Source organism: Motacilla alba, chromosome 8 (genome assembly GCF_015832195.1).
Source record: "Motacilla alba alba isolate MOTALB_02 chromosome 8, Motacilla_alba_V1.0_pri, whole genome shotgun sequence".
Classification (NCBI taxonomy): Eukaryota; Metazoa; Chordata; class Aves; order Passeriformes; family Motacillidae; genus Motacilla; species Motacilla alba.
Genome location: NC_052023.1, coordinates 1631227 through 1648353, shown reverse-complemented (window position 1 = coordinate 1648353; position 17127 = coordinate 1631227). Strand labels below are relative to the sequence as shown.

The 17127-nt window shown below is 49.2% G+C and overlaps 2 protein-coding genes across 8 annotated transcripts in view; one reads left to right on the top strand and one right to left on the bottom strand.

The window, feature by feature from the left end:
• RAVER2 (ribonucleoprotein, PTB binding 2) overlaps positions 1 to 3049 on the top strand; it is a 29015-nt gene extending 25966 nt beyond the window's left edge. For all 7 annotated transcript variants that reach the window (XM_038144030.1, XM_038144034.1, XM_038144029.1 and 4 more), the window contains one exon: positions 1661 to 3049. In XM_038144030.1, coding sequence (XP_037999958.1) covers positions 1661 to 1780 — 120 coding nt within the window. In that variant the 3' untranslated portion in view covers positions 1781 to 3049. The remainder of the gene's footprint in view (positions 1 to 1660) is intronic.
• Positions 3050 to 3163: 114 nt separating this feature from the next.
• The window catches only part of JAK1 (Janus kinase 1), a 54613-nt gene continuing 40649 nt past the window's right edge, over positions 3164 to 17127 (bottom strand). Inside the window, exons 11-25 of the mRNA XM_038144026.1 lie at positions 16076 to 16262; positions 14505 to 14611; positions 12294 to 12440; positions 10960 to 11047; positions 9776 to 9903; positions 9311 to 9446; positions 8827 to 8978; positions 7902 to 8052; positions 7532 to 7626; positions 6992 to 7184; positions 6646 to 6770; positions 6075 to 6247; positions 5623 to 5740; positions 5262 to 5372; positions 3164 to 4363 (exon numbers count right to left, since the gene is read on the bottom strand). Of these exons, the coding sequence (XP_037999954.1) occupies positions 4262 to 4363; positions 5262 to 5372; positions 5623 to 5740; positions 6075 to 6247; positions 6646 to 6770; positions 6992 to 7184; positions 7532 to 7626; positions 7902 to 8052; positions 8827 to 8978; positions 9311 to 9446; positions 9776 to 9903; positions 10960 to 11047; positions 12294 to 12440; positions 14505 to 14611; positions 16076 to 16262 (2013 nt within the window). The 3' untranslated portion in view covers positions 3164 to 4261. The remainder of the gene's footprint in view (positions 4364 to 5261; positions 5373 to 5622; positions 5741 to 6074; positions 6248 to 6645; positions 6771 to 6991; positions 7185 to 7531; positions 7627 to 7901; positions 8053 to 8826; positions 8979 to 9310; positions 9447 to 9775; positions 9904 to 10959; positions 11048 to 12293; positions 12441 to 14504; positions 14612 to 16075; positions 16263 to 17127) is intronic.

Here is a 17127-nt window from a genome sequence, read left to right as displayed (position 1 = left end):
TTTATTACCAAAAATTTATTGGAATACTGGCTTTTATTTGGAATTAAGGCACTTGTCAGCTGCAGCCTGCTTCAGCCAGACTCACTGAGTAAAGTTTTCCTTCTCACCAATAAATGGGTGCTTTGGAAACAGTGGGCAGTTTCTGGAGTGTGGGTAGGATTTAGAAGTCCTGAGGAATTCTGTGCCTGTGCTGTGGTGAATCCCATTGCTCCTGTTTCTGTGGATGGGAGAGCTGAGGGGCCTGGCCCTTGCATCCTGTGCCTCCAGCCCTGGCATTAGCCTGGGCATGGGATTCCTGTTCTGTGGAGATTTGGAGGCAGTGCATTCCTTTGAACTCCAGCAGTTCCTGACTCCTGTTTGGAGCCGGCTCTGACACGGTTTGGGTGAAGATGGACAGAGCATGGCCGTGGGCTGGGACAGGAGGAAATGGAGTTTGCAGATTCCCAATGGCTCTGACGTGGCTGGAGATGATGGAAGGGCAGCAGAAGGAGCTGGGGGTTGGAGGCAGCAGCACCTCTCAGTTATCTCCAGAGAGGTTCCTGGGCTGGTGGTGTTCCTGCCAGGAGCCACAAAAGGCAGGAGGAGCAGGGTCAGTGCCTTGGCCTCACCCTAAAGGCTGGAGCTGTCTGGATCAGCTGCAGGACATCACCAGGGCCATTGTCCCGCTGGATTTTATCCAGGTGCTGCGGGATGAGTGCCTGGCCCAGGAGCTCAGGTGTGCTGGGGCACTGGGCCTTTTAGCAGGGATTTTCTAGGGAAAGGACACAAACCCTGGGCCTCAGAGCTGAAGGAATCAGGTCTTTGGCATCACTTCACTGGGAATGCCCAGCCTGGAGTGCTCTTCAGTGGTGGTGGCTCGAGTGTCCCTTGTCCTGTCTTGTTGGAACCCAGGTTACTGAGAATTTCAGCCTTTCTGTGCTGCCAGGCCTGACCCCAGGAGAACACTGCATTGACCTGAGGCCCTGGAGAAGGATTCCAAAATGGAATGACAGAACTGGGAGTGTGGGTGTGCAGTTTGGATAGAAGTGTGTGATATCACATGGTAGAAAACTTACTTTAAAGTTTTAGAATATATATATATATATGTATATAATGTATATATATACATATATATATATATATATATATATATATGTATATATACACACATATATATATGTATATGTGTGTGTATATATATACACATATATATATGTGTATATATACATATATATATATGTATATATGTATATATGTGTGTGTATATATATATATATATGTATATAAGATAGAAGCTTTAGGGCAAAAACTAGTCCTCCTTCTTCACCTCCTTCTTCATAAGTTTAAATAGTATTGTGTAATTAGATAAAAAGTCCCCATTGCAAGACACAAGTAGTTATTAAGTTAAAAATAAAAATAAATTAAGTAGTTAGTTATTAAGTTAAAAATAAATATTTAGTTATTAAGTTAAAAATGAAAATAATTTAAGTATGATTTCTTAATTAGACAGTTCATCCTTAAAAAACCCTATAAAGGAAAAAAATACAACCCCATTTTTAGTTTCTTAAAATAAAGTACTACAAAACTACAGTATAAATAAAAACGAGTAACCGTGTCAATGCAAAGCCAGCCCCCGTCTCGCAGCAGAGCCCGGGCTAAGAGCGCCGCGTGTCGCCCGCAGGTGGCCCCGAAGCGCGGCTCGTCGTTCCTGCTGTGCCCCGAGCCCGGCCCCGCGGAGCTGCCGGCCCCGGGCGCGCCGCGCTACGCCGAGTCCTCGCTGAAGAAGAAGCGCGTGTTCTGAGCCGCGGGGGCAGCGCGGCAGCCCCAGCGCTCTGTGTTGTATTTATTGCTGCCTTAACGCCCGCCGGGAGCGCTGCTGCCAGCCGGGAGTGTCCCCAGAGCAGCCGGCTCTGTCGAGGACTGAGGGGACAGAGGTGGTGGCTGCTCTCACTTGGAGAGGAGGGGACGGCGTCGGCTTTGTCACCCGTGGGACAGAGCGCAGGGACTTGGGGAGCTGGGGCAGCTCCAGCTGAAAGCAATAAAAACCCAGAGGAAAGAGAGCTGATCCTTTCTCCGGTCCTCGGGCTGAGGAAGTTAAAAGAGGAAGTCTTGACGGTAATTATTTTGTATTTTTTTAACTCAGAATGTGGGGTTTTTTCCAACTTTCCTTTTTCCAGGGTTAAGGGCTCTGCATTTACAGCCTTTCAATTTTTAATGGTTCTTCTTAATCCTGGAATGGAGCGATACCAAATGGATTCCCAGGCCAGGTGATGTTCTCATAAATGCCTGTTCAAAGGGAGGAGCTGCCCTGTGCTGCCTGGGAATATTCCCTGGGATTTGGAGAGCTGCTCCTTGGCCAGCTTTGTTTTTAGGCTGAGAATCCACAGCTTTCCCAGGGAGGAAGAAATTCCCAGTGTGAGGCAGCCTCCTCCTTCCACAGGTGTGGGACAGCTCTTCCTGGGCCACCCCACGTTGTTTCCCACTTTTGAGAGTATTTCCCTTTTTTTTTTTAAGACTTTTTGTATTTTTAGCTTATTATCAGCTCTGCCTTGAGTTGTTCTCTTCTGCCCTCGGAGCTGGAGATCAGCAGTCCTTCCTTTTGCCATCAGTGACAGGTAGATGAGGAGCCAGCCCTCATCCCAAGGCTTTGCCCCTTTGGAATCCTGCTGCAAATCCATCTGGATTGAGTTCACTGAGGCCAGGAGCCACCTCCTTCTCCCTTTTCTTTGCTAGAGAACACTGAAGCCATTTTTCAATACTGATTTTTTTAAATTAAAAGTCTTAAACCTTTGCCTTTCAAGCTTTGGGATGTGACCAGGATCCACATTTTCGAAGCTTAAAAAAATCCCAGTCAAAATCCCTCTTCCCTCAGCTGCTGGAACTGCTCCACCAACAGGAGCCAGGAGCTTTTCTGGGATTCTGCCTGTATGTATTGATAAATTCACTTGTAATATTTTGTTTCAACTGTTTGTATATGCAACTTTCTCAACTTGTTACACTTTTCAATGAAAATAAATTGTTGGTACTTACTTCAAGTGGATTTTTTGTGTTAGGAAAACAGCCCTGGACTCCTTTAATCAGGTAAGGTAGGAAGAGGTTGTAAAAGAGCACCATTCCCATGGAAATTCAATTTAAAAACTTTCCTCTGTTTAATTTATGATTGAAAAAAAAAAAGGGAGGCACATGGAGAAAAAAAAATTTATTAGACTTGTTTTTATAAAGAGTAACAAAGTGCTTACAGATTAAATTCAGCTTCCTAAGTGACATACAGAAACAATAACACTGTAAAAAATAAATCTGACCTCCTTGGAGCTCATAATTACCATTTTTATATATATTTATATATATATTTATATATATATATCTAGACCTCTTTCTATTATTGCCAAGACTTGAGGATCTCTTCAGAGCATTTTCCAGCTCCAGGTGTGGTAGGGAAAATGATGGCAGCAGAAGGTTCCAGTTAAACCACTCGTGGGCCGAGTCAGAATGTTCTTTAAAAATGGCTGGAGGGGTTCCCAGTCCCTGGCACGCCCCTGGGGCTCGGGCCTTTTTTCCTTTTGGATAATCCCCTCCAGGCTCTGGGATTCTTTCCCAGCTCCATGAATTCCTTCCCTGCACATCCCTCAGCACCTGGGGGTGGCCCCAGGCTGGGAGCTCCAGGGGGAAGAATGTGGGGAGTGGAGTTAGGAAAAGCAAATTATTTATCCCACAATTGGGGTTCTCACTGACATGCACAGCTGTGCCCACCCCTCTGTGCTCCTGGGGTGGTATTCCTGAACACTTCTCTAAATACCTGTAGGAGCTCAGGACTGGGGCCTGGTGGGTTTACCAAGAGCTGAACATTTTGCTTCCCCTGTGTTTTTATGCTAAAGTCGTTTTGTTTGTTACTGGGATTTAAGTGCACGTGAAGGATATTTTGTCAGCCGACTTCAAAATTGGTAATTGAGCTCTTACAGCCACTGGCTGAGGTTTGAGCTGAGAAATGCCGTGGGTTTTCCCAGCTCACATCATCCAGCAGGGCAGTTCCAATTGTGGCACAGCCAGAACCAGAGCAGGATGAAACTGCCCTGCAAGAACAGCAGCAAAGGGAGCTGCAGCTCATTGTGCCCAAACCTTCAATTCTTTTAATCCAACTCTTCAATCTGTTGGCAAAAGAATCCTTTATAACCACATCAGCCCAGCCAGAGTACAAATTACAGGAGTAAAAAAGAAAGAAGAATAGCCTTGGGCATAGATACTTTGCTGGGCGTTTAAAGTCCTGACAGGATTAGAAATTGAATTACATTTTACTCATAATTGTTTCAAATCCTTGGATCAGGTTGTGGAAGGTGGTGCGTTCGTCGTGTTTGTAGATCCAGCACTTCCTCATCAGCTGATCCACCTGGCAACAGAAGCAGGGGCATTTTTAAAGGGATGAAGCATTTCTTTGGGTTTTCCAGTAAAGACAATGGAGCAAAGTCTCCCTGGAGGAGCAGAAAGGCCTCAGCTGTTGGGCAGGGTCAGCAGGAGCGGAGCAGGGGGCTTTGGGCAGTCCAGCTTTAAACCAACACAGCAGTTCCAGCTGGGGAGCTGCACCCCAGGAATTGCCAAAATCAGAAGCATTCCCGAGGAATTTTCATGGATCCAGGGACTACGGCAAGTCCTTGCTCCCTCTGAAGGGACACCACAGACTTGGGAATGTTAATACCAAAAAACACCTTAAAACAGTACTTGAAAACCTTGGCAGGGCCTTTTCCCAGCACTCCTGGAGGTTTTCCTGCCCGAGTGGTCAGGCCTGTGGAACCAGGGAAGTGTGACCCCTCTGGGCTGCACCTGTGTCCAGCACGGACAGATGGACAGACCTCCCTCCCTCCCTCCCTCCTTCCACCCATCATCCATCCATCATCCATCCATCCCTCCATCCATTGTCCATCCATCCCTCCATCCATCATCCATCCATCATCTATCACCCATCATCCATCCATCCATCGTCCATCCATCCCTCCATCCATCATCCATCCATCATCCATCCATCATCCATCATCCATCCATCATCCATCATCCATCCATCCATCCATCATCCATCATCCATCCATCCATCCATCCATCCATCATCCATCATCCATCCATCCATCATCCATCCATCATCCATCCATCCATCATCCATCCATCATCCATCCATCATCCATCCATCCATCATCCATCCATCCATCATCCATCATCCATCCATCCATCCATCCATCCATCATCCATCCATCCATCATCCATCATCATCCCCCATCCCTCCATCCCTCCTTCACCTCCTCAGGACAGGTGGGTGGCCGTGGCAGCCGCTTGTCGTCCTGCAGGACCCGCACGAGCCGTGCCACCGTCATCTGTCCCTGCGTGGGGCCGATCATCTTCAGGAATTCCTGTGGGGACAGCGGGCTCAGCTGGCAGTGCCTCACCCCACGGCAAGGACAAGCCCCAGGGTGCTCCCAGGACAGCCCTGGAGGAAGGAGCTCCCCATGGAAAGGGTGGAACGAGGTGAGCGGGAAGGTCCCTCCCGCCCCAAACGAGCCCGCGATTCCCTGATTGCTCTTCTTGCTGCCAAACCCAACAGTGTTTTGAAGCGATGGGACTGAAGCAGCTCTGGCAGCCACTTCTGTCCCAGCCACTTACTGCCATGGGGCTGGACTCGGAGTCACAGTAGGTGAGGAGCTCGTAGAGCGTCACCCCGAAGGACCACACGTCGGAGGCGATGTAGAACTTGCTCTGCAGCAAACACTCCGGGGCGTACCTGGGGACACGAGGGGACAGCGTCACGCCCGGGGACCCAGCCCTGCTCGCACGCAGCCTGAGCAACTCAAGAGTGTTCGAGGAGCATTGCACATAAATTAAAACTAACAAACAAGCTGTGTTCCACAGCGAGGCACGGCGAGACCCAGGAGACCCAACCCGAAATAGTGGGGAAACGGATCACGAAGTGCAGGGAGAAATAAACAGCACAAGAGGTGAGCACGGTCCAGCAGGTGCCCTTTCCTTGTTCTCATGTGGATCTTAGGCCTCTTCCAAAACCAGGGAAATCTCGGGGAGTGCGGGAGCAGAGGGGTCGCTGTCCCCCAGGGCCGTACCAGAAGACGGGGCTGTCGCGGTCATCCTTGACAGTGTAATATTCCTTGTCTGTCTCGATGGCCTTGGTGAGCCCAAAGTCCCCAATCTTCACCCTGTTCTCACTCTCCACGAGGACATTCCTCGCTGCCAGGTCACGGTGCACGTACTGACAGGAGCCCAGGTAGTCCATGCCCTAAGGGAGGAGAAAAGAGCCTTTTATTTCCTTTTCCTTTATTCCTCCAGTACTTTAATCCCTTTTTCTCCAGCTGCTGCTTCACAAGGCCTCACTGTGCTCTGCACTCTCATCTCCATCCCTTTAGACTTCACCTCGCTCCTTTCCTCTTGCCAGCACATTCCAAGTGCTCCTGATCCTCCAAATCCTCCCACAGGAACAACTTTTCAGAGCAAACTTTGGAACTTGGAACCGCCTCGTTATTCCCCAGCTGATCCCTGTGCCACTGGCAGCCAAAGCATGGGAGAGATGGCTTTGGGATTCTGATCTTGGGGATACAGAAGGACAATGGGTTTGTTGCTGATGTTCCCCATCCCCCTCAGCTGCGGATGGAGCTGCAGGCTCGGGGCCCAGCTCACCTTGCAGATCTGGACTGCATATCTGAGCAGCTGCTTGAGACTGATCTTGTTCTTGTTCCGTGGGAGATACTCCTTCAGGCTCCCAGAGGGAAGGAATTCCATGATGAGTTTAATCCCACTTCCTCCTAAAAAACAGAGCATGTTTGGTTTGCAGACCCTTCTCACGTTGTGAACACCAACAGCTTTTGTACAAGCCCAGAGCTCTGGCAGCCTTTTGAACAGCTCGTGGCTCATTCCCATCATCCATCCCTGAGCCGATGCACAGGAAAACCTGCTCCAGGCAGGACATTTATCAATTCTAAAGAAAGGAAAATCCATACACTTTGTAATATTCTGCAAGATTTACCATCTTCTGTGCAAATCCCCTTGTATTTGACAATGTTGTCATGGTAAAGATTCCTCAGGATTTCAATTTCCTTCTTGAGGTCAGCGATGTGATTCCCTCCACTCTCTGGCTTCAGGGATTTCACTGCCACCTGCTCCCCGGTGTTGTCACCTTCCGGGTCATATCTGCACAGCTCCACCTTGCCAAAGTGGCCCTGAGTGGGAGAGAAAGGAGCATCCTTGAGGACAACGCTCAGACAGCGACACCCAGACACTGATTTGGGTGTTTGTGTGACACAGCAGGGGCTGTGGGGACAGCCAGGCACTGATTTGGGTGTTTGTGTGACACAGCAGGGGCTGTGGGGACAGCCAGGCACTGATTTGGGTGTCTGTGACACAGCACGGGCTGTGGGGACAGCCAGACACTGATTTGGGTGTTTGTGTGACACAGCAGGGGCTGTAGGGACAGCCGGGCACTGATTTGGGTGTTTGTGTGACACAGCAGGGGCTGTGGGGACAGCCAGGAGCACTGGCTGTGTTCTGGGGGTGACATTCCTCTTACCTCCCCCAAGTCCCGGATCCTTTTCAAGAACCTCTTCTCAAAGAGGGTGGGATCCACCTCGGTGACAGGTTTCTTCTCCGAGACAATATCGGGATCTGGGGGGGAAAGACATCCCAGGTCAGATTCCTGCACACTCTGACACTCCAAGGCATTCCTGCTCCGTTCCCACTGTCCCATCTTTCCCTCCTTAGATCCCACCTGCTTTCTGTCAGGGCATTCTCCATCCCCTCGTGCCAGTCTGGATCTGCTTCCACAACTTCCCACCCCGGAGCAGCTGCTCAGCTTCCGTGAGGTTGGAAGGAGATGCTCCCCAAGGTCCCTCCCAGCCCAGGATTCCATGATCCCTCCCTCCAGGTGTCCCAGGCCTTACTCTGCTCCTCCAGTTTGTTGATGTCCCTCATGATGGCCCTGAAGAAGGGTCTCTGGTGGGGGTCGTAGTTCATGCACTGCTTCATCAGGTCTGCCAGCTCCTTGCAGGACGGCGTGGCCAGCACAAAGTGCCCCTCGTAGAACCTCTCCTTCTGTGGGAACAGAAGAATTCCAGGAATTTTAACTTCCACGGCTCCCAGTTCTGAGCTGGGCAGTGCCTGGGCTCAAGGATCTCTGAGGTCTTCTCTAACCTGAGCAGTTCTGTGATTCTACACCAGAGGATGTGACCATTAAATCCTTATTTCAATGTGAAAATCCCCCTGTTCAGCTGAAACTTGGATCTTTAAGAATTCCTCCTGTGCTGGGTCTGGAGCATTCTCTTAACACCCATGAAGGGTTTAAAAGGTGCTGAATATTTCCACTTCCAGGAATCACTTCCTGCCAGGTTTGCCCAGTTATTTATGCACCAGGAAATGTTTGCCAAGGACACCCTGGGTGCCCCTCACAGCCCTGGGAGGTCCCAGCTCCAGGCCAGGTGGGCCAAGGCTGGGCTGGGCATTCCCACCTGCAGGGCTGTGGCCACAGGCAGGAAGGGCACAGCAAGAGGGACTCCAACCCTTTAACTGCAGTGCACAGCAGCAGTGTCCCCTGGGAGACCCTTTGGAATCAATCCAAAAGAAACGAGAGATCTTTGGGAGAATCCCACTCGGCTTCTAACTGGACACAGGGGTTAGAAAAGCCTGGGAGAACTGGGATTGTCCAGTCTGGAGAGGAGAAAGCTCCAGGCAGAGCTCAGAGCCCCTGTCAGGGCCTGAAGGGGCTCCAGGAGAGCTGAGAGGGACTGGGGACAAGGCCTGCAGGGACAGGACAAGGGGGAAAACTGAAGGGCCCAGAGGATGGACCCAAGTTCGTTAAGACAGCTTTACCTCTGCTAAGGTCTTTTCTTTCAGTGGAGTCTCTCCATTATAGCAGATTTCCCACAGGGTTGTGCCAAAGCTCCACTTGTCTGCAGCAATGCTGAGGTTTTTGGAATCTTCAACGCACTCAGGTGCAATCCAGGGGATCCGCTCCACGCGCTCTGGGGGAAACACATCGGGGTGAGTATCACAGCAGGGAAAAACGGAATTATTAATGTCTGAAATAAACTGGAGCTGCAGAAATTGTCCAGCTTCTTGATTCTCAAATTCCTGTTTTCAGAAGGATTTCACAGGCTCGTGCCTGGAGCCATCCACAAACTGATTCCTTCTGTCTCATCTCACTGGACACAACATTTTGTAAGAGAAATGAACGCTCTGAACACGCACTGGGTACGTGCAGATCCACGAAAGCTGATCACTGCTGTTGCAGAGCCAGGTCTGGCTGCTAGAAACGCCAGTTCTCCCTTCCCTGGGGATGTGAGCCCGGCCATACCTTGCCTGGAGAGCACCGTGATGGGGATGCCCGGGTCGCTCAGCTTGATGAAGGGCCCATACTCGCTATCAATGCCCTCTCTGGCCAGCAGGATGTTCTTGGTGCACACGTTGCCATGCACCAAATCCTTGTCCTCCTACAGAAAAGCAGGCAAAGAACAGTGAGAGGGATCTCTGTGAGTGCTCCAGGATATCCACACCACAGGGGAGCTCTGAGGTGCTCCAAGCTGAAATCCAAAATTACACCAGGGAAGAAACTGGAGCTCTGCAAGTGCTCCAGGATATCCAGACCACATGGGATGTCTAAAACATTCTGAGCTGAAATCCAAAATCACACCCGGGAAGAAATTGGAGGAAGAGAAGGAAAGGAGGAGCTGGGAGGCAGAGCGTTCCCACTGCAGCACTTTTCCTGATGGAAAATGTATTCCCAGCTAGGCCCCAGTGCCTTTGCCAGGGTGGCTCTTACCAGGTAGCTCAGGGCACTTGCAAGTTGTTTGGCCACTTTGAATTTCCAGGGGGTTGTGAGAACTTCACTTTTCTTGTGCATGAACAGATCCAGAGGCCCACATTCAACAAACTCTTCAACCATGATATCTGCAGAGACAGGTGCAGAAAGTCAGTGCTGCAAGGAATCGTTTGGAGTCATTGAATTTGTGTTCCCACCTCCCAGCCCAGAGGGAAAATGATGGAAAATGTTTTTATTTCACCTTGCCCAAGGTTTATTTCAGTGCTCAGAGTCCAGATTAAAAGGCTGAGGGGCTTTGTGTGGCAAATGAACATTAAACCTGGAACCAGGCATTCCAAAGGTGGAATTTTGATGCACATAACAGAAAAATCAGCGACAGGCTGCTGTGTTCCCCTGTGCTCTTGTACCAAAATTCCTTCAGCATGGCCCTGGTTAACACCCACATGTAACTCAGATTCCTTTCCTGAGTCTGGAAGAGCTCAGGCTGGGGCATCAACCACTTTGTCTTTTCATTTTCTAAAGCTCTGCTCTCCTTCTGGGGTCCACCCCACAACACTGGGACTGCCTTGGCTTAAAGATCATATAAAGGTGTATTGTAAAGGTCATATAAAGGTGTATTGTACACACTTACATTTCTCATGTGCATATTTATATTTTACATGTATAAACATGAAAATGTATGCATATAAATGTGTACATGCTTTATATGCATAAATATTACAAATATACATTCATTTCATACAAATGAATGTGTATTTGTAATAAATGCAATAAATTAAATTGGGCAAATGTCACGGGGTGCTTTGTATCCACACTGCCCCTGCCCTTCCAGCCTTAGGGAAGGCTCAAACACAGAGCTGGAAAGCGAAATTTACTGGGAGAATTATTTAGAACTGCTCTGCTGTCCCAACTCCACCCTGGGAAGCACCAGAGGCAGCAGCTGCCAGCCCTGTCCCTGTCCCCGTGTCCCTCCCAGGTGCCATCCCCTGTCCCCGTGTCCCTCCCAGGTGCCATCCCCTGTCCCCGTGTCCCTCCCAGGTGCCATTCCCTATCCCTGTGTGCCTCCCAGGTGCCATTCCCTGTCCCTCCTAGGTGCCAGCCTCATCCCTGTCCCTGTCCCCATGTCCCCCCCAGGTGCCATCCCCTGTCCCTGTCCCCGTGTCCGTGGCAGGTCCATCACTCACTCTCCAGGTCGCGGACGCAGACGCCGTGCAGGAGCACGATGTGTTTGTGGGACACCTGTCTCATCATGCTGGCTGTCTCGAAGAACGCCTGGGGAAAGGGGAGAAACCACCTCCAGCTGCTGCTCCTGAGCATCCCGTGAGCTCAGCCCATCCCGTGAGCTCAGCCCATCCCGGGAGCTCAGCCCATCCAGTGAGCTCAGCCCATCCAGTGAGCTCAGCCCAGCCCGGGAGCTCAGCCCAGCCCGTGAGCTCAGCCCATCCAGTGAGCTCAGCCCAGCCCGTGAGCTCAGCCCATCCAGTGAGCTCAGCCCATCCCGGGAGCTCAGCCCATCCTGGGAGCTCAGCCCATCCTGGGAGCTCAGCCCATCCTGGGAGCTCAGCCCATCCTGGGAGCTCAGCCCATCCTGGGAGCTCAGCCCAGCCTGGGAGCTCAGCCCATCCCGGGAGCTCAGCCCAGCCCGGGAGCTCAGCCCATCCAGTGAGCTCAGCCCAGCCTGTGAGCTCAGCCCAGCCCGGGAGCTCAGCCCAGCCTGTGAGCTCAGCCCATCCAGTGAGCTCAGCCCAGCCTGTGAGCTCAGCCCATCCTGTGAGCTCAGCCCAGCCTGTGAGCTCAGCCCAGCCCAGGAGCTCAGCCCAGCCCGGGAGCTCAGCCCATCCAGTGAGCTCAGCCCAGCCTGTGAGCTCAGCCCAGCCCGGGAGCTCAGCCCAGCCCGGGCTGCAGGGAGCAGCAGCACAAAGCCCCCTGGGCTCAGCACAGAAGGGGCAGCAGGGCAGGGATGTGCCCACGGGCTGAGCTGCACCTTCAGCCTTTCCCCATTCCCTGCCCTTCCCTAGAAGTCATCCATGCAGTTGAGCTTTAGTTCTGTCTACATAAGGGATTTGACAACAAACCTAGGTGTTTTCTACTTCAAAATAATATTTAAGTCACTTTAGCTTAATAATTTAACTGTATTAATATAATAACTGAATTTATTTTTAAAGAGAACTTGGAGAATTGTTATTTAGACATACTTTACCAGTTCTCTACTAATTTAAAATTTATCAACTGTTACAGACTCTAAGATAACATACAGTGCTTTAATACTGATAATTATATAATTTCACATGTGTTATCGATTATGTGTATTATCTAATTAATTCCTAATTACAATTAGTTTCTTCTTTATTACATATATTATTTTACTCTGATATTTCTTCATACTTGTAACTAAAAACGTTAGTAATAACAACTTCTGTCATTATCTTACATATCTCCATGTAATTTTATAAAACAAAATTGATCAAGATCTTATTTCTTATATTAAAGGAAAGATACACAAAAGAAAAAAACTTGCCAAGGAAATGTCTCTGTGGCTGGGGTCCAGGACTTTGAGCAGGACTCGGATCTCTCTCTCGTTCTGATACCCCTCGTTCTCGTCATCCTTGAGGCTGAGCATCCCTGAGTAAATCTGGGTCCTGGTCCCTCTTCCCAGGTGCTCTCCCTGGGACACAGCAGCAGGGGTTTGTCAGACAGGAAGCAAACAAGATTTACACAAATATTGATTGGAATCTGCACTTCTGTCTGTCTGATCTGGTTACAGATGGAAATTGTTCTGTGAGAACCCAGCCAGGGAGCTGCTCTTGCTTCAGTGAGCTTGATGCCTCAAGCAGCTGCCCTGGAGCAGGGGCTGGGCAGAGTCCCAGGATAAAGCAGGGATTTATTGAAAGCATCTCCTCCATGGATCCACCTTGGGCAGCACCAGAGCCCAGCCAGGGCTGCCCCCAAGATGAACCCAAATGGTCCCAAAATGCACGAGCGCTCCCGGGGTCTCTGCCTTGGCTCAGCTCTGCTCCATTTGCACCTTGCAGTTCATTGTCCAGTTCCAGCTTTAGCCCAGGCACTCCCACCCTGCTTGTTTTCCTCTCTGCAGCCCACGCTGTTTGTGCTCCTGGCCTGAGCTTTGGATCATTTGTCCTTGGTGCCCAGCTGGAGCAGGAATTGTTTTGTGTCCCTGCTCTGTGCAGAGCTCACCATCCCCAATGTGAAGCCCAGACCCACACACTGAAGCAGCTCAGAACCTGAGAATAGAAAACCCAAACCCTGAGGCATCAAGCTCTGAGCATCCTCCCCATGTGAATTCCTGGGATATTACACCTCCACATCACCCAACAGGTTCCCTGGGATTGAGCATTCCCAGACTAAACAAAAGAATAAACAACAGCTGGGGCTCTTATTCACAAAGTGCTGCCGAGGTGATCTTTAATGTGTTTCCAAAAGTGAGAGGAAGTAATATTTCACTGGAAGGCTTTGTTTGGGGAAGCAATTTCCTCCAAAATAACATCCTGCCTTGGGATATTTTTGCAGGATGCTGACTGTAAACACACCAACCCAAACCCAATCTCTGTCTGCAGTGATGCAGCTAAAAAAACCCCAATACCTTTTTATTTCACAGAAGAAGCCAAGGGCATGACTTGAGAGCTCTTTTGGCAACATTAAACCTGATTTAAGTGTATTCAAGGCCCTGTGTGTTTGTTGAGGTTTATTCAGGTGGCCTGAATAAGTAACTACAAACAAGGGGAAATTTGAAAATTTGGGGAGGCTTAAACACAGACTTCTGACTGTTCAGAGCTTTTGAATACTTCACCTTTTTTTACTGTAGAATATTGTCTTAAACCTCTGTTTCTCTGATAAGTCAGGCTTTAAAAAACACACCCACAACAAATCAGCTCTTAAGACTCCCAAGAAATGACCTTAAGAGCCCTGTTTTCCATTAGAAAACTTAAATATCAATTTCATTTGCAGTGAAAGGCATCACTCCTAAGCTCTTCTTTGTCCACACAAAGCCATACAAACAGCAGGATTCTGCAAGCAGAGGCTCAAATCCAAATAAAGCTCAGCTGAAGTTTGCTGAGGGGAGCTGGGAGTGGCAGAGCAGGCTGCAGGGTTGGTTTGGTGTCCCCTGCAGGGCTCAGGGACAGCCACACTCCTGGCTCCCAGGGCAGCTCAGCACCTGGGGGGATTCTGAATGAGTTAGGGATGGCACCTCTGGGCTGCTTTAGATGATGGATTTATTTTTCTTATCTTCTACACAGGCAGGAAGGGTGAGTTGGGCTCACATCTTCACTGCATGGCTCAGAAGGCCACAAGACCTCTAGTCACAATCCTTTTAAGGGTTTATTAACCAATAAAACACTGCCAACAAGGATATTTATGCTTTTAACCCAATCCTTACCTATTTGGTCTTATGGAGCCGTGCTGCAGTGAAAGCTTTCTTAGCCAATCATGTTATAACAAACCTACAGTGCTGCATTCTAAACTCCTTGTTACCTCTGGAACTACTTTTATTTTTCCTATATCTTAAACTCTAAACTTTCCTGTACTTAGCTTAACATGTCCCTGCTTTAAAAATACACATTTATTTCATAAATCCACATTCTCTCTTCTAGCACCTCAGTTTGGGAGCCTCTCCCAAGGTCTCAGATAAATCCTGGGTTGAATTCTAAGCTTTGAATGACAACCCCGAAGTTCTGGGGGTTCCTGCATGTCAGCCCCCCCAGGCTCCCACCTGCACGATCTCCTCCTTGCGGATGCGGTGGAAGCTCAGCTGCCCCATGGGATACACTGGCTGCCACTCCTGGGCCTTCTTGGTGGCCACCAGCAGGTTGGAGATTTCTGCAAGGCAGGGGGAGAAAATATCCTTAAAGCTTTTCAGAGAAACTGCACTCCCCCTTCCCAGCACCAACATGGATGGAAAGGCATCAAAACCCCAAAAAAAGGGAGGAAAAAGAAACTTGGGCTTGATTTCTGCTCCTCATTGAACAGAGAAATCACTAAAGCACAGTTTGATGTTTATATTTTAAATACAGAGTTATTATCAGCCAGGTCAGGATGATTCTGAGCAACTGAACAGAATTTTCTGCACAAAGACTGAAAGAGAAAATACCTGTGCTGTGCATGGAATAAAATGGAATAAAACATCCCCACCCCCCTGCCAGCAGGGCCGTCCCCCCTCCAGTGTGCAAGCAGGAGTCTCATTTCCTCTTCACCTCCTTCCAAACTCCCTCTGCTCTGGGAAACACCAACAGTGCTCCCAGGGCACTGGAATTCAGCTGGGGAATGGGGAATGAGCAGAAGGAACAGACTCAAAAATCCACTTCCCACTGCTGCAGGGCAGATCCAGAGGTGTTGCACATGACTTCTGCCTTGCTGGCATTATTTACTGGGATTGGGATGTGTGTGGGCATCTGGGCTTCCTCCTGCTGTGAGCAGAACCTGGCACCGGGGCTCAATCATCTTCTGGAATTCTGGAATCAGCAGGAATCACCACACCCTGCTTCAGTCCTGCATCCCCTGCACTTCTTTGTGAATATCTGATTAAATATTCAAAAAGAAGGAAAAACCCACCAGGGAAGGGACAGAACAGGGAACATGCACTGAATCCTGCTGCAGCTAAAGCCAGGGAGAAGCTGAAGTGGGCAATCAACTCCCTGACCCTTTTTATTTCATTTTATCCCCAATCCAGCCGTCAAAATGAACCCAAAATATCAGCAGTGCAACGTGCCCCTGCTCCAGACCATGAGCCACGCTCTTGGTGCAGAGTGAGCAGCTCAGGGACTCCCGAGGCCTCAGAGCAGCAGGTGATTGATGTGGCTCAGTTATTCCCCTGTTCTAACAGGAAGCCATTATCAGCTCAGCACAATCACCCCACTGTGCTTCCTCTCTCACACCCAGCTCAGCTGCAAGGCTCTCAGAGTTCATAGCAAACGGCTCCAGAGAGCTCTGGCAGCACCCAACAACTGCCCCATTGTCCCTCAGATGGGACCTCACAGATGATTTCCTGCCACCAGGCTCTTCAGGACATCAGTTTTGGGACCAAAACCCTTCCCTGCTGCCTGCTGCAGACAAGTTATTAAACAGCAGCTCACAGAGAGCAAACTCAGCAGGTCCCAACCCTTTTTCCCCTCCTCAAGCCTGCCCATGGCATCTGACAAAACTCCTGCTTCCCAGAGAAGGAAAAATCTTGAAACCTCTTTTTTATTTCAAAGAGCTTCACACCAGGATACAGCACTAAAAACACACTAAAAGAGTCTGGAGATTGTTCCCTTGCAACAACAAAACCCTGCAAGGCCAAGCTACCTCTGGGTCTGGGCTGGCAGCACCTCTTCAGGGTGAAGCTGATGTTGTCTGTCCGCAGGATTTGTCCCTTCAGGTGATCCATGAGGTCCTTCAAGGATGCAAAGGATTTGTTGGAGCCATGGAGGAAGTACCCCCCTTTCTTCACCTCGATCTGGAAGTTCTTGTAGGGGCCTGAGTTATTCATCACCTGGGGTGGGAGGGAAAAGAAAGGAAATGGGATCACTGGAGTGAAGGGAGTGTTTGTAACCACCAAAGCTTCCCAAAACCTCGGCATCACGTGTAGCACCAGCTCATCCCCTGCTCCTAAGTCAAGGTCCTCTAATCAAACTGCAACAGAGCAGAAAAAAACCCCTAAAATTCCTGCAATTTTCACTCCCAGGAAGGCTCAAAGAAAAGAGCAACAACATAAAGATGCAATCACCCAACAAGGCCAAATGATGGCTTTTTCTTTTTGTTTGCAGAGCCTGAGATTATGCAGAAGTGTTGCCTCTTCTGGAAGAATTTTCTCTTCCTTCGGTCAAGAATTGCAGAGTCTGGAGCAGGGTTTCAAAATCTCAATTTAAAAATAGCAAAGCTCCCTGTCCCACCCCAGACTGTTCAGCGAGATTTCAGGATTTCAGGCTGGTGTCGAGATCCTCCGGTTTCACCGGGGAAGGGCTGAACTCCTGAACGTCCCCATCTCAAGAGCTCTCAGGGTCTCCCCTCTGCAGCTTTGGGTCACCTCCCCCTTCCCTCTTTTCCAAGACAGAATTCCTTTCTTGTTTCACTGTTAAAAGAGAGAGCTGATCATCTTTCTTTTCTAAACATCTACAGGAGATAAACCCAATATCAAATATCCCTTCCTGACTCACCACTGATTCCATGACCGTTTTTACCTAACAGAAGGATTCATGTTGTTATTATTTATTATCTATTATTTATTATTTACTACTTTATTTATTATGTATTGTTTAATTTAATATTTATTATTCTTCTTGCGTGAACACTTTAAATATCCTCCCAAACCACCAAGTCAGCTGCAGGCTTCCAGCTGAGGCCAGTGTGGGAATAAA